The sequence below is a fragment of the Megalobrama amblycephala genome, linkage group LG14 (genome assembly GCF_018812025.1).
Source record: "Megalobrama amblycephala isolate DHTTF-2021 linkage group LG14, ASM1881202v1, whole genome shotgun sequence".
NCBI classification, from domain to species: Eukaryota; Metazoa; Chordata; class Actinopteri; order Cypriniformes; family Xenocyprididae; genus Megalobrama; species Megalobrama amblycephala.
The window spans coordinates 6,245,402-6,262,633 of record NC_063057.1 but is presented as its reverse complement, the minus strand read 5'-3'; the positions used below and the strand labels follow the sequence as shown (position 1 = coordinate 6,262,633).

Here is a 17,232-nt window from a genome sequence, read left to right as displayed (position 1 = left end):
TTATGAATATTAATGACGCAAAGCGTCTGATTGGCTGTAAGGCAGACGTTGGTAGGTGGGCGTTAGTCTTCTGTCGAATTACTGAATCTTACTATGCTGAAGGCTTGGCTAATGAATATTAATTAGGCTACGTGACTAGACGCCACAAGAAGGCAACAAAGCAACGTCAGAACGTCTAATTAATATTCATGAGTCAAGACGTCGCCATAGTATGATTTGTAATTTCGTACGCTACTACACTAGGAAAGCTAGCTGCTCCTCTAAAGGAGCGTTTCCCGTAACAGTATTTCATGCTTTTATCGCAAGAAAAGGTCCTCATTTAGACCATGGCTCTATTTGTTTTTAATTCGGCATCAAAGATGGTTTCATCTCCGTTAGTAATATTACATTTTATTCTCATCTGCGTCACTTTGCATTGCAACAATCTGGCCGCGGCTAAAACGAATCTCAGACCGAACATTGTTTTAATCCTTACTGATGATTTGGATGTCTCCATCGGAGGAATGGTGAGTATATTTTCTGAGAAAATAGTTTTATTGTTGCCATTGTCTGTGGTCGTGATTTCCTCCATGCATTTTACTTTGTACTGTTGCTAAGGAAATGAGCTACATTATCATCATCTTGTCATCTTTCTTTGTACAGATCCCTTTAGTGAAGACTAAAAAGCTGATTGGTAATGCTGGAATAACCTTTACAAACGCAGTGAGTAGAAATTGTCAGACAACAACTGTGTCCTTATAAAAAAATTTTTAAAAACAATGTTTTGCATAAAAGTGCAATGGGGTCTTGCATGTTTTTATATATTGTCTTAGCCTAAATATTGTTCTGCATAATAATATTTACAGTATAAATTTGTTAGGAAGAGTGTGCATTATGGAAAAACCAGCATGCATGTTTGCCATCGCATCTTTAAGTCATTTTGCACAGCATCTCCTAACCTTTTTTGTCATTTCTTCTCTCACCCAGTTTGTTGCCAGTCCCCTTTGCTGCCCCAGCAGGGCGAGTATCCTGACAGGCAAATATCCCCATAACCATCATGTGGTCAACAACACGCTAGAGGGCAACTGCAGCAGCACAGCATGGCAGAAGACCCAAGAGCCCGACAGCTTCCCTGCCTTTCTTCAGAAACACGGCACCTATCAGACCTTCTTTGCTGGGAAGTATCTGAATGAGGTAAAAAGATACTGGGAGCTGGAGGGTGCTTTCATAATGATAACCCCTTCCTTTGGGGCAGAAAATCATTTTTATAGTCTTTAACATCATGTTATACTGCCAGCCCTGACGGAGCAGATCTGAATCAGCTGACAGTACATCATCCATGTGTGTTTTTCTGCTTCAGTACGGCAGTAAAAAAGCTGGAGGAGTGGAGCATGTTCCCCCGGGCTGGGACCACTGGTTCGCCTTGGTAAGAAAATAACAGAAGTCTATCATTTCTTTTACCAGAGCTTCAGGGTTGTGACATGTACACAGAGAGCATCGAGGGTCACGAGTAGAAGACGTTAATGATTTAGCACACTGACAAGACTGTCAACCTTTCCCATGAGCCCTGCAAAAGTCTAATTTTAGCTAGAAGGTTAGGAAAACAGTTAGTAGCATGTTTGTGAAGCTGGTACAAGAACTCAAGCAAATTTAGGCAAGGAAATTAAACCAGAAGGCAAAATGTATGTTCTCTAGAGCCATACGTATTATTCTTTTATTAGCAGCTCCCATGATTCAAAGCTTATGTGTCTTTGAGAGCAGATTGTAGGTCTCTGTGTCAAACTGCATGGAATATAAAAGCCAAACATAAAAAAAAATTAAGTAAAAGACAAGTTAAAAAAGACTTAATTTGATGTATATTTTTTGTTTTATATTTTTTTCTTATATATATTTCTTAATTTGGAGATTATATATATATATATATATATATGTACACGCATATGCATATTCAATTAATTATTTTTATGTTTAGTTGAAAATGTATATATATATATATATAAAATCATAATATTTATTTTTATTTATTTTATATTAATTTTTCTTTTAGCTGAATTTATATATATATATATATATATATATATATATATATATAGCATCACATTAATTATATATAAAAACATCACATTAATTATATATACATAAATTATGAAAATTTATGAAATTTTAAAAAAATTATATATATATATATATATATATATATATATATATATATATATATATATATATATATATATGATGTTTAATTTATATTTATTTTATTTCTTTTAGTTGAATTTTATTTATTTTAATTACTGATTTCTTTAAATTAAATTTATTATTCATTTATCCTTAGACCAGATTTATTTGGAGTGAAATCTTTGTGTTCCTACAGGAGAGAAACTCCAAGTACTACAACTACACGCTGTCTGTGAACGGCAGGGCGCAGCGGCACGGACAGAACTACAGTGAGGATTACCTTACGGATGTTCTGGTAAGAGCAGATCTCACCTGCATTCACGAGATTACAGAAAACCTTATGCAACAGAATTTAAGTTACTTATACATGGCTGATTCCATCCAGGCCAATATTTCCATCGACTTCCTGGAAAACAAGTCTAACCGCAGGCCTTTCTTCATGATGGTGTCCACTCCGGCCCCGCACTCACCCTGGACCGCCGCTCCTCAGTACGAGAGCAGTTTTTCCAACATCAAAGCACCAAGAGACCCTAACTTTAACATACATGGGAAGGTACGGGCCTGATGTGTCTTAAGGTTCTTTTGCACCGGGTAGTTATAGGAACCACCAGGGCGGTTCCCCGAGAACTAAATTTCCCTTAGGCCCATTTTCCTGGTTGCATTCGCACCGCCAGTAGGAACTCTGAAGTGACATAGCAAGTATACATAAACTGTGTGTTTACATGGCTTTTAAAGAGGGGTGGTGTTTCGTATGGCATGTGTTCGGCCAATCAGTGTACACTTATGTCACTGGTAATTCCAGTTGTGCTGGGTTAGACCCTACTCTGAAGTAGGAGCTAATTTAGTCCCCCCCAAAAGGTGTTCCTACAACTAAAATCCTTGCAGTGTGAACACGCCAAAAAGTGGGTACTTCCAGGAATACTTATAGGACTGTTCCTCCGGTGCGAAAGTCCCTTTAGATGTTGTGATTGGATGTTTTTCAGCATATCTGACAGCATTTAAACCCAATTTTCAGGACAAACACTGGCTCATCAGGCAAGCAAAGACACCCATGACAAACTCTTCAGTGGAGTTCTTGGATAACGCCTACAGAAAAAGGTATTCAGATTAATTATTTTTTTATCACTTAAATCATTTTAATACTGTACATGAGGTAATGCAGTACTGTTGATATTGTTCCTCTAGGTGGCGCACTTTACTATCAGTAGACGACCTGGTGGAGAAAGTGGTGAAGAAGTTAGAGGTCAGAGGAGAGCTTAGCAACACATACGTCATTTTCACCTCAGACAATGGTTACCACACAGGTACGTGATGAGATATATAGTTGAGAAATAGTTTTTCTTAAACTCTACCTATCTTTTATCTTGTCATGTGTCTGTTTCTTCCTCTCAGGCCAGTTTTCTCTTCCGATGGATAAGAGGCAGCTCTATGAATTTGATATCAGAGTTCCTCTGCTGGTGCGAGGGCCTGACATCAAACCCAACCAGACAAGCTCGGTAATATAAATAAGCTTTTATGTTATATTTATTTGCTTTTTTTTAATCTATTGTTTGTCTTTAATAATTGATCTGTTTTAACAGTTACTTGTCGCAAATGTGGATTTGGGTCCAACAGTTTTGGACATAGCAGGATATAACGTCAATGAAACTAAGATGGATGGGATGTCATTTCTTCCTATCATGGTAAATCATGTTTGAACTCATAAACTTTAAACTAAATAAATAAATGCATTTTTTTGGTTATTTAGGCATTATGCACAAGTTTTTTTCTTTCTTGCTACACATAGAGTGTAATACATTTCAATTCTACATAAGGTCGCATTTGATTTGATTTGATTTGTTTCAGATCGGTAAAGGGAACAGCAGCACATGGAGATCTGATGTACTGGTGGAATATGAGGGAGAAGGAAGCAACATCTCAGACCCAGCCTGCCCTCTGCTGGGCCCGGGGGTCTCGGTGAGGGTCTGCGTGCTACAAATAGACAGTCATTACAGTAATCGCAAAAAATGAGTGCTATAACACAGCTGTTTTCTCTGCAGGAGTGTTTCCCCGACTGTGTTTGTGAAGACTCATACAACAACACATACGCCTGTGTTCGTACAGTATCGCAGGCCGCCAACTTACAGTACTGTGAATTTGATGATAATGAGGTAAAAATAAAAATCTATTGGTTTTTATATATATATATATATATATATATATATATATATATATATATATATATATATATATATATATATATATATATATATATATACACACACACAATCACAGTATATTATGTTTGTAACTTATGTTAGATGCGATTAATTGATTTGACAGCACGTACAGTGTATAAAATATATATATATATATATATATATATATATATATATATATATACTGTAATAATAATAATAGCTTACTGCCTTTTCTTGCAGGTGTTTGTGGAGGTCTATAACCTGACAGCAGACCCCTTTCAGTTGAGTAACATCGCCAAAAGCATCGATCAGGAAGTCCTGGAGAAGATGAACCACCGTCTAATGATGCTGCAGTCCTGCTCGGGACAGTCCTGCAGAACACCAGGCGTCTACGACTCAAAGTCTGTGCTTCCTGACCATTTTAATATTCAGCATTCACTAGGAATAGTTGTCAAATATAATAATTCAAATTGTTTTTAAACTTGCGTTTCGCCTGTCACTGTTCCACCAGGTTTAGGTTTGATCCTCGGTTGATGTTCAGCAGCCTCGTCCCTCACAGGAACAAACTGCGACAGACGCTGAAGTAGAGAGTGGAGCGGATTAACGGAAGAAGACCAATGGAGGGAAAGAATAAAGGGCACTGAAAAACATGCCCTGTTGTTGCCTTTATATCCTGACGTTCTCCCAAAGACGCCCAGTTTCTCCTCCTCAGATGAGGTCATCAGGGTGCGCCAGGGTACAAAACACACTAGACACTTTCAGACAGGATGGCCCTCTGACATCATTCACATCAGATCCTGACACACATCTGTGAGAACATTCACATCATATTCCTGTTTGTTCTGAATTAATCTTTATTTTTGCTGCTTTGACTTTAACAATGACTCCGAATATTTCAAATATGGTCTTTATTTTAATTTTTTTTTCATGTTTTGAAGATTTTTTTGTTTTACTTTTGCTTTAAACACACGCACAGTTTTGAACTTTAGCTCGAATTTTGAGAAAATTGTTAGATTATTTGTTTGTTTGCCAGATGTGTCTGAAACATTTCACTTCACATAATTGGTCAAAAAAAACAACTAACATTTGAATGTTCTTGGCCTTGATTTCTGATCTACGCAAGGGTCAAAAGATTTATTATTCTCGTTTAAAAATGGCAAATGTTAAAAAGAAATAAATTGAGAACAACCACAATAGAAATATATACAACTGCACACTTGTCAGTCTTTTATGATGAACACTTTCAGGCCCAAAATACCATATTTAATGAATATATTTTTTTATGCACAATTTCACTGTTAAAATATTCTATCACCTTTTCAGTTCATGTCAATTGCATATGGCAGCAAACAATCTGTGTTTGGACAGACATTTCACTTGAGTAATACCACAAAGAAATTACTTATTAACCAAGTGCAAATATTGTATTTAGCATTTCATTATTGTCTTTTAACTGTTGTTTTTCTTATTGTTTCTTGCGTTTTGTTTTTCGATGGATGTCAGTTGAGAATGAGCCAGAGGTGTGGACCATATCATCTGACATCGTTTAGCCTCAGTTTAGTACAAGAAAACCTTTTTTTTTTTTTGTTCTATGAGGGAAATCCTGTGGTTGGGTTGCTTCACAGCAACTCAAACTTGAAGCATTAAGGGACTGTTTTACTTTCAGACTACTACTTATCCTTCAACAATCTTCTGCTGGAATTGGCAATATCTCAAATCACCCAAAATGATCTGAGAAGCGGTGGACAGGCAAAATATGTGCGTTTGAAAAGGTCTTTCTCACAATACTTCAATATATCCGTTCAGTGAAGCACTTTCCAGTCTGTGATCAACATGTCTGACATGTTTTGCACATAATTCTTTCATTATATTTGTTAGTAGCATTGCTATGGTTGGTGTGGACTTTTGTCTTGTGTGTTTGATTGATAAAAGCATTCTGAAATTATTTTTGTTGCTGTTGTTTTTTTTTCTGCGTGCATCGTTTTAAAATATTTGAGAAGAATAAACAGGACAACTGATGTGGCTCACAATTAGATGATTATTAAATAATCTAACTGCAATGCTATTTTATTAAAAAAAAAAATCAATATATGTATATTAGTGTGATACATACATGACACATTTTTAAATTTTATATTTGGGTTGTTGCTTTAAAGTTCACTGCCCTCAGATATTTCATGTTATTTCCATGTTTTGCATTGCTTTAGCACAAAAAAACAAACATAACTTTTAAATGGGAGCAGCTATGCTTCCATTTCTATGGCCAGTGCAAAAAAACAAAACAGAATGTGATGCTTCCCCTTGATTAATACAGTTAAAAGGTCTGTTAGACAAACTATAATGGCTTAACTATACTTAAAGAGGGCATATTATGTTATTTTACAGTGTTGATTTTGTTTTTGTGGTCTACTAGAATTGGTTTTCATGCTTGAATGTTCAAAAAAAAAACTTTTTTCACATATTGTTGCAGCACCTCTTTTTCAGGGTTGATAAGTTTTCACAACAAAACCCGCCCAATTGCTACTCAAGGTAGGTGGAAGTAAAAATTGTGTTCCGGGGGGTAAAATCCACGTTTTTAGCAGGGTTCCCCTGGTAAAATTCACATTCCAGGATTTAATTATTATATTATTTGAGGATGCTTCAACCCATGGACATTAAAAACAACCCTTGGCTAAAGTGTTAAAGTAGCTCAGTTCCATGGGGAAAACAGCAGACTTGGCAACACTGATCAGTAATGCTCTAGGGTACGTTTCCTGAAAGGATCGTTAACCAACTATGGTTGTAAGTCCCATTGAACTCTATTGGTAACGACGGAACTTGAGACCATAGTTCGCTTTGGGAAACGCACCCCTGTTTAGTTTCTTTCTCTATGAAGCCCCTCCTTCCAAAAATTGATTTGCCTGATTGGTTGGCTGGAGCAGTGTTTTGTGATTGGTCAACCGTTTCAAGCGGGAAATGCCCATGGAAATGCCTCACCCCTTACCATAACCACCAGTTTCAACACATTACTAACTAACTCAACCAGGCCCCGCCCCTTTATTTTGCGTATACCTTGGGTGGGAATTATTTAAATGAGGAATATTGTGACGTGTTCGTTCCCAGAAGAAAACTCAAGACTACAATGGAGGCGTTTGAGGGAGTTCAGAAACAGTGACACTGATATAGAAAATAACTCCTGCTGGAGGGTCTTTGTAACTTTGCAGACCTTTTTCATGCTCAAATAGCAACATTACACACTAAAGAAAGTTGTAAAAAAGCTTAATAGGTCCTTTTTAAATCACAGAATTCACAGTTACGAAGACATGTATTTTTTCCACAAGACTGCAGTGCATTGTTAAAATTCAAATTACCATATCTACGAAAAATTGCATTATCTACGAACGTTTTTCGAAAGTCCTACTTTTCCCATGTGTAAGTCCACTTGTAAAAGAGCCAGACGGTCAGCTCCACTCCTCCAGCACAGGAAGAAACGGCAAGTCAGTGCTGCCCAGATAGTAGTGCGCCCCCTGCTGGAAGACATCACTCACGGCCCACGTCAGGCTGCCCGTGGGGTCGTGTAAGCTGTCAATCACCTCTCCATCAGGCCCCAGCTCCAGAATCAGCCCGTACTTGGGCAACAGAGCGTTGTACCAGCTGAGAGGAATGAGCTGCCAGAGAGAGTTCACGTTAGTCACTTCTGAACTGACCTAAACTCCACATGCTATTTAAGATTTACCTACCTTTACTATGAAGCGTTTAAGAGTGGGGTACGGACCAATCAGATCCAAGAAAGGTGGGAAAAGTCGGCCTCGGAATCTAACTGTGGATATGCCAACCAAAAATGTGCCACGGTCACTGAGGCGGATGTTATCAGGATAACCAATCATGTTGTTCAGGACGATTTCCCTAGTGCCCGCTTTAGGTCCTTTCAACCAGAACCTGAGAAACAGTTAGGAAGATTTCCTCACAATACTTTAACCTGTGGATATATAAAAAAATTAATAGCTCTTACTTAATAATACGTCCAATACTGGTCTCAGCCAGAAGCAGGAAGTCCTCATCAGAAGAGAATGCAAAGCCATTAGGCATGTAGAGAGAATCCAACAATGTCCGAACGTGACCAGTCACGGGGTCATACGAGAGAAGGCGACCCAGATGGTTCGTCTCCAGCACCTGCAGATAGAACCAGCCTTCAGTGCAGGTACAGTTACTGTGTTGTACATTTTCATGCCCTGTTATGTCACTCACTTACCTCATAACGGACATGACGTCTTCCCCATTTACTGCTGGAGTCTGTGAAAAACATGGTTCCGTTTTTAGAAATCTCCAGACCATTTAGAAAGCCAAAGGGAATCCCATCAGCTCCTTATGAGATAAATGTGAGAGAGTTATTTAAATATGATGCTCTTTCAAATTGCAGGAAGGTAACGGGAATCAAAAAATTAAATATATTTTGTACAGTATCCAGCTTCACACAAAGCAGCAAATATGAAGTACACCGAGATAAAGAAAACCATATGTGCAATTACAGTAGTGATGTCCGGCCTAGGAAAACTGACATCGTCACCCTTTATCCAAACATTATTAAAAATGTGTTAAAGATTTTGTGAACATATTGCATAGTTGTGCTTGGAGTCAAATTGTTTTATTTGTGATAACACAATGAAACATGCCATTGAAATTGTGCAGACGTAATTTTTGGCCAGGCTGTCATACAAAGAAATCATAAACACATGCAAAAACAAGCAACAACCCATGAAATATTAATAACTGATTATGTTGCAGTCATTGTATGCTTTTTCCTGTGAGCTTTTTTTTTTGGCATAGTAAAATAAAACCTGTAGCTGTAGTTTGCTTTTTTTGCCCCAAAATTTTGTCCGATAAATACTTTATATTTATTTTGTCAGATAAATACTAATTTTAGTGTTTTATTCTTCCCTTATATTTAAATATTTAAAAAATATCTAAAATACTTTCCTCATATTTTGATACTTGATACTTGAACTTTTAATTAAACACAAATATCTCTTCTATTATCTATTATATTTATTTATTTATTTATTTATTCATTCATTCATTTATTTTTTTCGTTAGTTTTTTTATCTCAATTTACTGTATATTTTCTTCTATACTGTATATTTAGATTTCTTCTACTTCTTCTATACTTAAAGGGTTAGTTCACCCAAAAATTAAATTTCTGTAATTTATTACTTACCCTCATGCCGTTCCACACCCGTAAGACCTTCGTTAATCTTCAGAACACAAATTAAGATATTTTAGTTGAAATCCGATGGCTCCGTGAGGCCTCCATAGGGAGCAATGGACATTTCCTCTCTCAAGATCCATTAATGTGCTAAAAACATATTTAAATCGGTTCATGCGAGTACAGTGGTTCAATATTAATATTATAAAGCGACGAGAATATTTTTGGAGCGCCAAAAAAACAAAATAACGACTTATTTAATGATGGCCGATTTCAAAACACTGCTTCATGAAGCATCGGAGCACAAATGAATCAGTGTGTCGAATCATGATTCAGATCACGTGTCAAACTGCCAACGGCTGAAATCACGTGACTTTGGCGCTCCGAACAGCTGATTCGATACACTGATTCACTGTGCTCCGATGCTTCCTGAAGCAGTGTTTTGAAATCTGCCATCATTAAATAAGTCGTTATTTTGTTTTTTTGGCGTTCCGAAAATATTCTTGTCTCTTTATAATATTAATATTGAACCACTGTACTCACATGAACTGATTTAAATATGTTTTTAGTACCTTTATGGATCTTGAGAGAGGAAGTGTCCATTGTTTCCTATGGAGGCCTCACAAAGCTATCGGATTTCAACTAAAATATCTTAATTTGTGTTCTGATTAGCGAAGATTAACGAAGGTCTTACAGGTGTGGAACGGCATGAGGGTAAGTAATAAATGACAGAAATTTCATTTTTGGGTGAACTAACCCTTTAATACTTGCTTTATCTATATATATCAAAACTTTTTTGCTGGCCTTTAGGAGTTCACAACACAAAACAAAAAAACAAGTATTAAGTATAGAAGAAGATATACAGTAAATTGAGATAAAAATGGCCAGCTGATTATGACACTTGTGCAAAGCTCCTTTTTTGAGACACTTTTTAATGTTTACAGACCCTCTTTGCTGGAATGTAGCAATGTCTTCTCTCCAGTCCAAGGGTCAATCTTGAAAAGACCCTGGTAAGAGTCGGCCACGATAAGCTGCCCGTCACGGTCCAATCGCAGACCATGTGGACGACCACATACCGGTTCATAGTCCGTACTTGTGCCTATACAAAGGACAAAATGGCAATATGCAAATATAGCATGATAACTGGACCAGGAAAACAATGGTATCTACTAACTGACAGGCACATTTTGCATCCTGCTTAGTGACTCACTGGAGAATACCTTTGCCCACATGATTGTTTTTAAAGCTCTGGCTGGCTAAATATAGTAAAATAAAAGTGAGGCATCAATGTTCATAAGCCACACCATAAGGAATGATAAGGAACATGGTTCTGCTCTAATGAAGACATCTGCATTCAAGACTCTTTTGAACAGCCAAGCCTTTGATACAACAACACTTGAGTCTTTGTGAATCACTTCAGCATGTCTAATGTGTGATGGCAGCAGGACACTGGGGCTGTTGGGTTTTTCCACACGTGTCGAGCCAGTGAACACCCCCATGACAGGCGATACATATTCATCCAGCCGCAGAGGGCACGTGAACTGCATTCAGTGCTGGGTAGTAAATGATTACACGTAATCTGGGTTACGTTATCAGAATCCAAAAATTAAGTACTTGTAATTACATTATATTACGTTTTAAAATACTTGTAATCAGACTACAGTTACTTTTTTATTGATCACATGATTAAATGTTATTCTCACATTGGCAGTAAATTTTTCATAATTCTCCCTTCTACTTCTTTTTAAAAAAAAAATCTTTTTAATACTGCTGTCAAATGATTAATCATGATTAATCGCATCCAAAATAAAAGTTTGCTTACATAATGTGTGTGTACTGCGAAAATGTATTATGTATATATAAATACACACAAATCGACACATGCATGTATATATTTAACAATAATATATTATATATGTATATAAAATATTTATACATAATATAAATTATCTATCTATCTATCTATCTATCTATCTATCTATATATATATATATATATATATATATATATATATATATATATATATACATACATGTATGTGTATATATATATATATATATATATATATATATATATATATATATATACATACATGTATGTGTGTGTATTTTTATATACATAAATATACACAGTATATATATATTACCTAAACTTTTATTTTGGATGTGAATAATTGCGATTAATCGTTTGACAGCATTACTTTTTAAATTTTCCTTTCTAAAAAAGCCTATTTCACCTTTAAGAAGTCTTTTCTCAACATTGCATATCTAATTAACTCCTGATGAACACATTAATTATTATTTGAATTATTACTCAGTGAGTCATTTAACTGTGTATTACTGTCTTTGCAATGCTTTTGTTTTTCAAACGCATTAAAATGTACAAATCTGTACAAAATGTACAATCTGAACCTCTTTGACCAAATAGATTTTAGGTTAACAAGTTAAACATAAGGTAAATATTTTTAAAATCGTTTTAAGTAAGAGTTTTATTTTGATTGTTTTTATTTTAAAATTATTTATTTTAATTTAAATTTTTTATGATTTAATTGCTCAATAGCTTTTCACTAAATTAACAAACCTCTGGCGCAAAACTCTGGTGTAATGTAATATTTAATGCATTTGGTGTTGTTGATAATAAAAAATGGAAAATAATTTTTTCTCTTCATATTTTTATGTCAATATGGTACAAAATTATCCTATTCAAATGAATGTGATAAATGAGTTAGGTCAAAAGTAATCTAAAAGTAATCTAAAAGTAGTCAGATTACATTACCTTAAATGTGTAATTTAATGGATTACTTTACTAACTACAAGTTTTGTAACGTAATTTAGAATGAGTAACCGACTACAATTTGCAAGTAATCTATCCAGCATGGATTCAGGGACGAGCATTTTCTCGTCTTCTGCTGGTGCAATGTTGGATTTACCACATTCGGGGATGTTCCGGCCCATCTGAGTGATGAAAGTGAGGGATTCCTTGTTGATTCTCCACAGCTTCCCATCAACAGTGCCTGTGTAAATGTTTCCTTGAGAGATACAATGAAGAGATCAAACCTGACTGTATTTCTCAATAACAAACAGATAAAAGCACAAGACAGACTCACCGTTCTGGTCTGCTGTGAAAGACTCCGGGCCTTTGAGCTGACCAGAAAACAGCCGTCGACCTCTCTGTAGCCGTGTGTTCACTGCCAGAGGGCCCTCCAGAGCAGGCGGGGGTCCCTCAAATCTGGAAGACATTAATCAGCGGGAAAACATACATCACTACAAGACTGAAAAATCTCTTTGGAGTTCAATTTATGTGGAATTCACTGCAAAGTAAAGAGATTTAAAAACAAAACAAAAACAAAAGCAAGTGAGACTCACATGTACGGCTCTGGATCAATCGGGGAGGGAATGAGATACAAACCAACCGCAACTGCCAACAATACAACTCTTATAGAACTCTGCCCTAGCCTAAAGAAAGAAAGAAAGAAAGAAAGAAAGAAAGACATCTCACACTTGTATGTCATTATGTAAATTAAAATGAACATTCTGGGCTTTTCTGTAATACCAAATGTTTGGGGTTGTGGTCTATATTATATTATATTATATTATATTATATTATATTATATTATATTATATTATATTAATTATATTATATTATATTATATTATATTATATTATATATTATAATGTTAAACAATTTTTTAAAAAGTATATAAGAAAATTTAATTACATAATTTATAAAATAACATAATAAAAACAGTATTAATCAAAATAATATTAATCAAATTTAATGTAATATTTGTATTAATTAAGTTGGCTTGAAAAAGCCAACATATTGTTATGCTATTTTCTTCTGAGACTAAAATTTCTGACTCTAACTCCTCCTAGAGCTTTAATTCTACATACTCCAAACTTGGGTCAGACCTTCAGACTGTTCTGACTTAGTGAGCTATATCTTTTCTAACTGCTCCAACTTACGGTTTTCCTAAAATTGACTATTAAAGCTCGGAATCCCATTAACTTTCATTGACAGAATGTTCAAATGAGCCAAGACTTTCAAACTAATCCTTTGAAACTCATTCAAACTCATAAACTCTATCTATCTATCTATCTATCTATCTATCTATCTATCTATCTATCTATCTATCTATCTCATAGCAACCACTCAGAACAACCTAGTAACCACCCAGAACAACCTAGCAACCACCTAGCAACCACACAAATCACCCTGGCAACATCCTAGAAACCAGTCCGAGTACCCTAGCAACTGCATAGCAACACCCTAGCAACCACCCAGAATACCATAGAAATCGCATAGCAACACCCTAGCAACCACCCAGAATACCTTAGCAACTGCATAGCAACACTCTAGCAACCACCCTGAGTACCCTAGCAACCTCATAGGAACACCTTAGCAACCACCACGAGTACCCTAGCAACATCATAGCAACACCTTAGCAACCACCCGAGTACCCTAGAAACTGTATAGCAACACCCTAGCAACCACCCCGAATACCTTAGCAACCGCATAGCAACACCTTAGTAACCACCCCAAGTACCCTAGCAACTGTATAGCAACACCCTAGCAACCACCCCGAATACCTTAGCAACCGCATAGCAACACCTTAGTAACCACCCCAAGTACCCTAGCAACTGTATAGCAACACCTTAGCAACCACCCCGAGTACCCTAGTAACCGCATAGCAACACCCTAGCAACCACCCAGAATACCTTAGCAACTGCATAGCAACACCCTAGCAACCTCATAGCAACACCTTAGTAACCACCCCAAGTACCTTAGCAACCACCTTGATTACCCTGACCTCTATCTATCTATCCGAACTACTAAACTAAAACTTTCAAACTGAAAACTTTTAAAATTGCTTCAAACTTTCTGGACCGGCTTTTTGAAGCCAACTTAAAGTTTGTCTTGACAAACTTTTTTCATCTAGTTAAATATTACATTGATATAGCCTAACATATATAATATTTAATTATATAATATAATATTATTATAATAATAAAATAACTAATGCTGGACTTCAGGAGGTTATAACCCATCAAAATATATATGTGTCATGCACGACATGTTTTGTGAACATAATATGCAAAGTAAATAAATATTTAAAAGATTTTGAGGCAGCACAGATTCGCGCGTTATCTTTCATTGTTGAGTAATAGGACCATCTCATAATTAGAGGTTGTAAAATAATGTTTCATCAACACAAACGATGCGAAAGCACAAAAGAAAGGCGATTTTCTTACTAAATAACGCAAATAATCCGCGTTATTCACTTCAGCTCCGCGCTTTCACTCGTGTTGAAGTAAAGATTGTGACTGTAGTGCATCCAGAAGTGAACAACAATGAAAAAGACGACGTTTAAAGTGAACGTTTGAACGTTCATTAGTGATTAATATGATATTCCGGCTTTATAAGTTGTGCAAACTTACATGGTTGTGTCGTGGAGCCTGTTGTGATAGTTGTCAAAAGTTGAGCGTGTGTTCCAGGACGCCATGAAAGAAGTGTTCGGTGAGTCACCGATGAGGACATTAAGAAGGGTTCAAGCAGAGGGCACATCACTCACGTGTGAACGTCTTGGGTGATTTAGTGTGTTGTTTAGTGATGTTGAAAGCTAGTAAATGGGCTAATAAACTACTGGTGTAACCCTGTGTACAGTGTCCCTCTATTCAGTGTAAGCTACTTCAGTGCACTTTGAATAAAAACGTCTTTAATGACAAATAAGTTGCATGTTATTAGAAATACCAGCATTCTGAGCTTATGCCAAAAGTGAGATCAAGTCTTAGGTGGACTTTTCTATGGCAAGCCGTTTTGACTTTTATTCACATCTCAGGATATGAATTCTTGATATCAACAATTCAATTGTTGATATCAGGAATTACATTTCCACTAGTAACAATGTTAATTCTTGATATCAACATTTGAATTTCCACTAGTAAAAACTAGAATTCTTGATATCTGTAATTGCATTTTCACTAGTGAAATGTCACCATAGGCTGCCATTCAAATTCAATTGTTGATATCTTACTAGTTGAAATTCCAATTTCACATATCAGAAATACAATTCTTACTAGTAAAAATCGTAATTTTTGATATCAATAATTACATTGCTACTAGTAAAATGTGAATTTTTGATATCAATAATTCAATTGTCACTAGTTCTTCATATCAACAATTGAAGTTACTAGTAAAAATGTTCATTTTTGATATCTGAACATGTATTTCTGATATCAATATAATTTCAGATATCTAAAATGGCTTTCTTACTAGTAACAATCACATTCATATCAGAAACTAACATTGTCACTAATGAAAATCAAATTATTGATATAAAAAATTAACATTGTTACTAGTAGCAATTACATTTTTGATATCAAAACTGACATTTCAACTAGTGACAACTGAATTATTGATATCAAAAATTATGATTTTTACTAGTAAGAACTGTATTTCTGATATGTGAAATTGGAATTTCAACTAGTAAGAAATCAATTCTTGATATCAACAATTGAATTTGAATGGCAGCCTATGGTCACATTTCACTAGTGAAAATACAATTACAGATATCAAAAATTCTAGTTTTTACTAGTGGAAATGTAATTCCTGATAATGAATAAAAGTCAAAACGGCTTGCCATACTTTTCCTGCATGATCCAAGAGGAGTCAGTTTCTTCTCACACACAAACAGATGCCAATTGAGAAACATTTCATCTTTATTTAAAGAAACCATGTCTTTAAGAAGAAAGGCCACAATTGGTAACAATACAAACCCTCAAAGAACCTCCATCATCGTCAAAAATGCATGACATCTGGATTCATTTGGATTCTAATAATGCAATAATGTTTAGTGAAGCTCTTCTAAACAAGGACAATAATCATGCCACTTCTGCCAACAGAGTCCTCACTTCAACTTCGATTTATGAAGCTTACATTATTCATAAACATCACAAAAAAAAAAAACCCAAAAAACTGTGGAACAAAATGAGAATTTTTGGCAAATACAAAGTATGGGTTTCGTGAGCAAACTATGTCTAACTATGCTGTTGAGCAGAAAGATCAACAGCACTGGCCTGTGATGTCCTAAAACAGCCATAAAATATGCATGAATTAATATAACACATGCTCGTATACTTAAAAATATTGAAGCAGTTCACTCGTATCCACACCTCTTTACTACACATGAATACAGTTTAACATTCATTCACAGTCAACAAAAGCTTGTTTATGAAAAAAAATAAAAAAAAAAATAAAAAAAAATCAAGTACTGAAACAGCTTTAATTATAAAAAAAAAAAAAAAAAAAAAAAAAAAATCAAAACTGAGCTTCCACTGGATGCAATGCTGCTTAAAAACAGTGGAAGCCAATAGGCATCTGACGAAGACTAATAAATCAAAATAATTCCCTGAATTAAAACATAAAGTGCCCAAAAAGCATTTATAAAATTACTGGTCTTATTCCCCTGACAAATCCTCTTCGATTGCATATATTGAGACTGTTGTGATGTTATACTGACACAACAATTACACAAATCACTCTAATTTATATTTACCCCAGTGTTTACAATTAAAGTTGCCATGGTAAAACCATTTGACAAGATAGATACTGTAATTTAACCTCAGTTTATTGAGGTGTACAAACTGATTGCACCAGGCAATTTGTTTTAAACTTAAATTAAACTATGCATTTTAACTATATCTTTGGTTAGAGGTT

General features: G+C 35.4%; 2 protein-coding genes across 3 annotated transcripts; one reads left to right on the top strand and one right to left on the bottom strand.

The window, feature by feature from the left end:
• The first annotated feature begins 189 nt into the window (after positions 1-189).
• gnsa (glucosamine (N-acetyl)-6-sulfatase a) lies at positions 190-6,279 on the top strand. Its single transcript, XM_048155551.1, has 14 exons — positions 190-506; positions 643-702; positions 967-1,173; positions 1,340-1,405; positions 2,351-2,449; positions 2,540-2,707; positions 3,170-3,252; positions 3,340-3,458; positions 3,547-3,650; positions 3,735-3,836; positions 4,000-4,110; positions 4,194-4,304; positions 4,575-4,735; positions 4,846-6,279. Exons 1-14 carry the CDS (start codon positions 327-329, stop codon positions 4,919-4,921), a joined length of 1,647 nt encoding a protein of 548 aa, XP_048011508.1. The 5' UTR covers positions 190-326; the 3' UTR covers positions 4,922-6,279.
• zgc:194209 (uncharacterized protein LOC570908 homolog) lies at positions 5,898-15,347 on the bottom strand. Of its 2 annotated transcripts, none has more exons than XM_048155553.1 (9): positions 14,955-15,347; positions 12,882-12,971; positions 12,623-12,744; positions 12,446-12,544; positions 10,463-10,615; positions 8,566-8,606; positions 8,326-8,486; positions 8,054-8,252; positions 5,898-7,981 (listed from the first exon to the last, which is right to left on the bottom strand). In XM_048155553.1, the coding sequence occupies exons 1-9, from the start codon at positions 15,017-15,019 to the stop codon at positions 7,775-7,777; spliced, it is 1,137 nt and encodes a 378-aa protein (XP_048011510.1). In that variant the 5' UTR covers positions 15,020-15,347; the 3' UTR covers positions 5,898-7,774. The 2 variants fall into 2 exon arrangements, with proteins under 2 accessions (XP_048011510.1, XP_048011509.1); XM_048155552.1 differs by having other exon boundaries at positions 8,566-8,678; positions 14,955-15,342.
• Between the last annotated feature and the right edge of the window lie 1,885 nt (positions 15,348-17,232).

Excerpts from the sequence above, each read along its gene's own strand:
- gnsa (XM_048155551.1), top strand. The coding sequence starts at position 327 with ATGGCTCTATTTGTTTTTAATTCGGCATCAAAGATGGTTTCATCTCCG. Across the intron at positions 2,708-3,169 it reads ACTTTAACATACATGGGAAG|GACAAACACTGGCTCATCAG; the intron begins GTACGGGCCTGA and ends CCCAATTTTCAG. Across the intron at positions 4,305-4,574 it reads GTGAATTTGATGATAATGAG|GTGTTTGTGGAGGTCTATAA; the intron begins GTAAAAATAAAA and ends CTTTTCTTGCAG.
- zgc:194209 (XM_048155552.1), bottom strand. The coding sequence starts at position 15,019 with ATGGCGTCCTGGAACACACGCTCAACTTTTGACAACTATCACAACAGG. Across the intron at positions 12,745-12,881 it reads ATTGATCCAGAGCCGTACAT|ATTTGAGGGACCCCCGCCTG; the intron begins GTGAGTCTCACT and ends AATGTCTTCCAG. Across the intron at positions 7,982-8,053 it reads TTAAACGCTTCATAGTAAAG|CTCATTCCTCTCAGCTGGTA; the intron begins GTAGGTAAATCT and ends TCTCTCTGGCAG.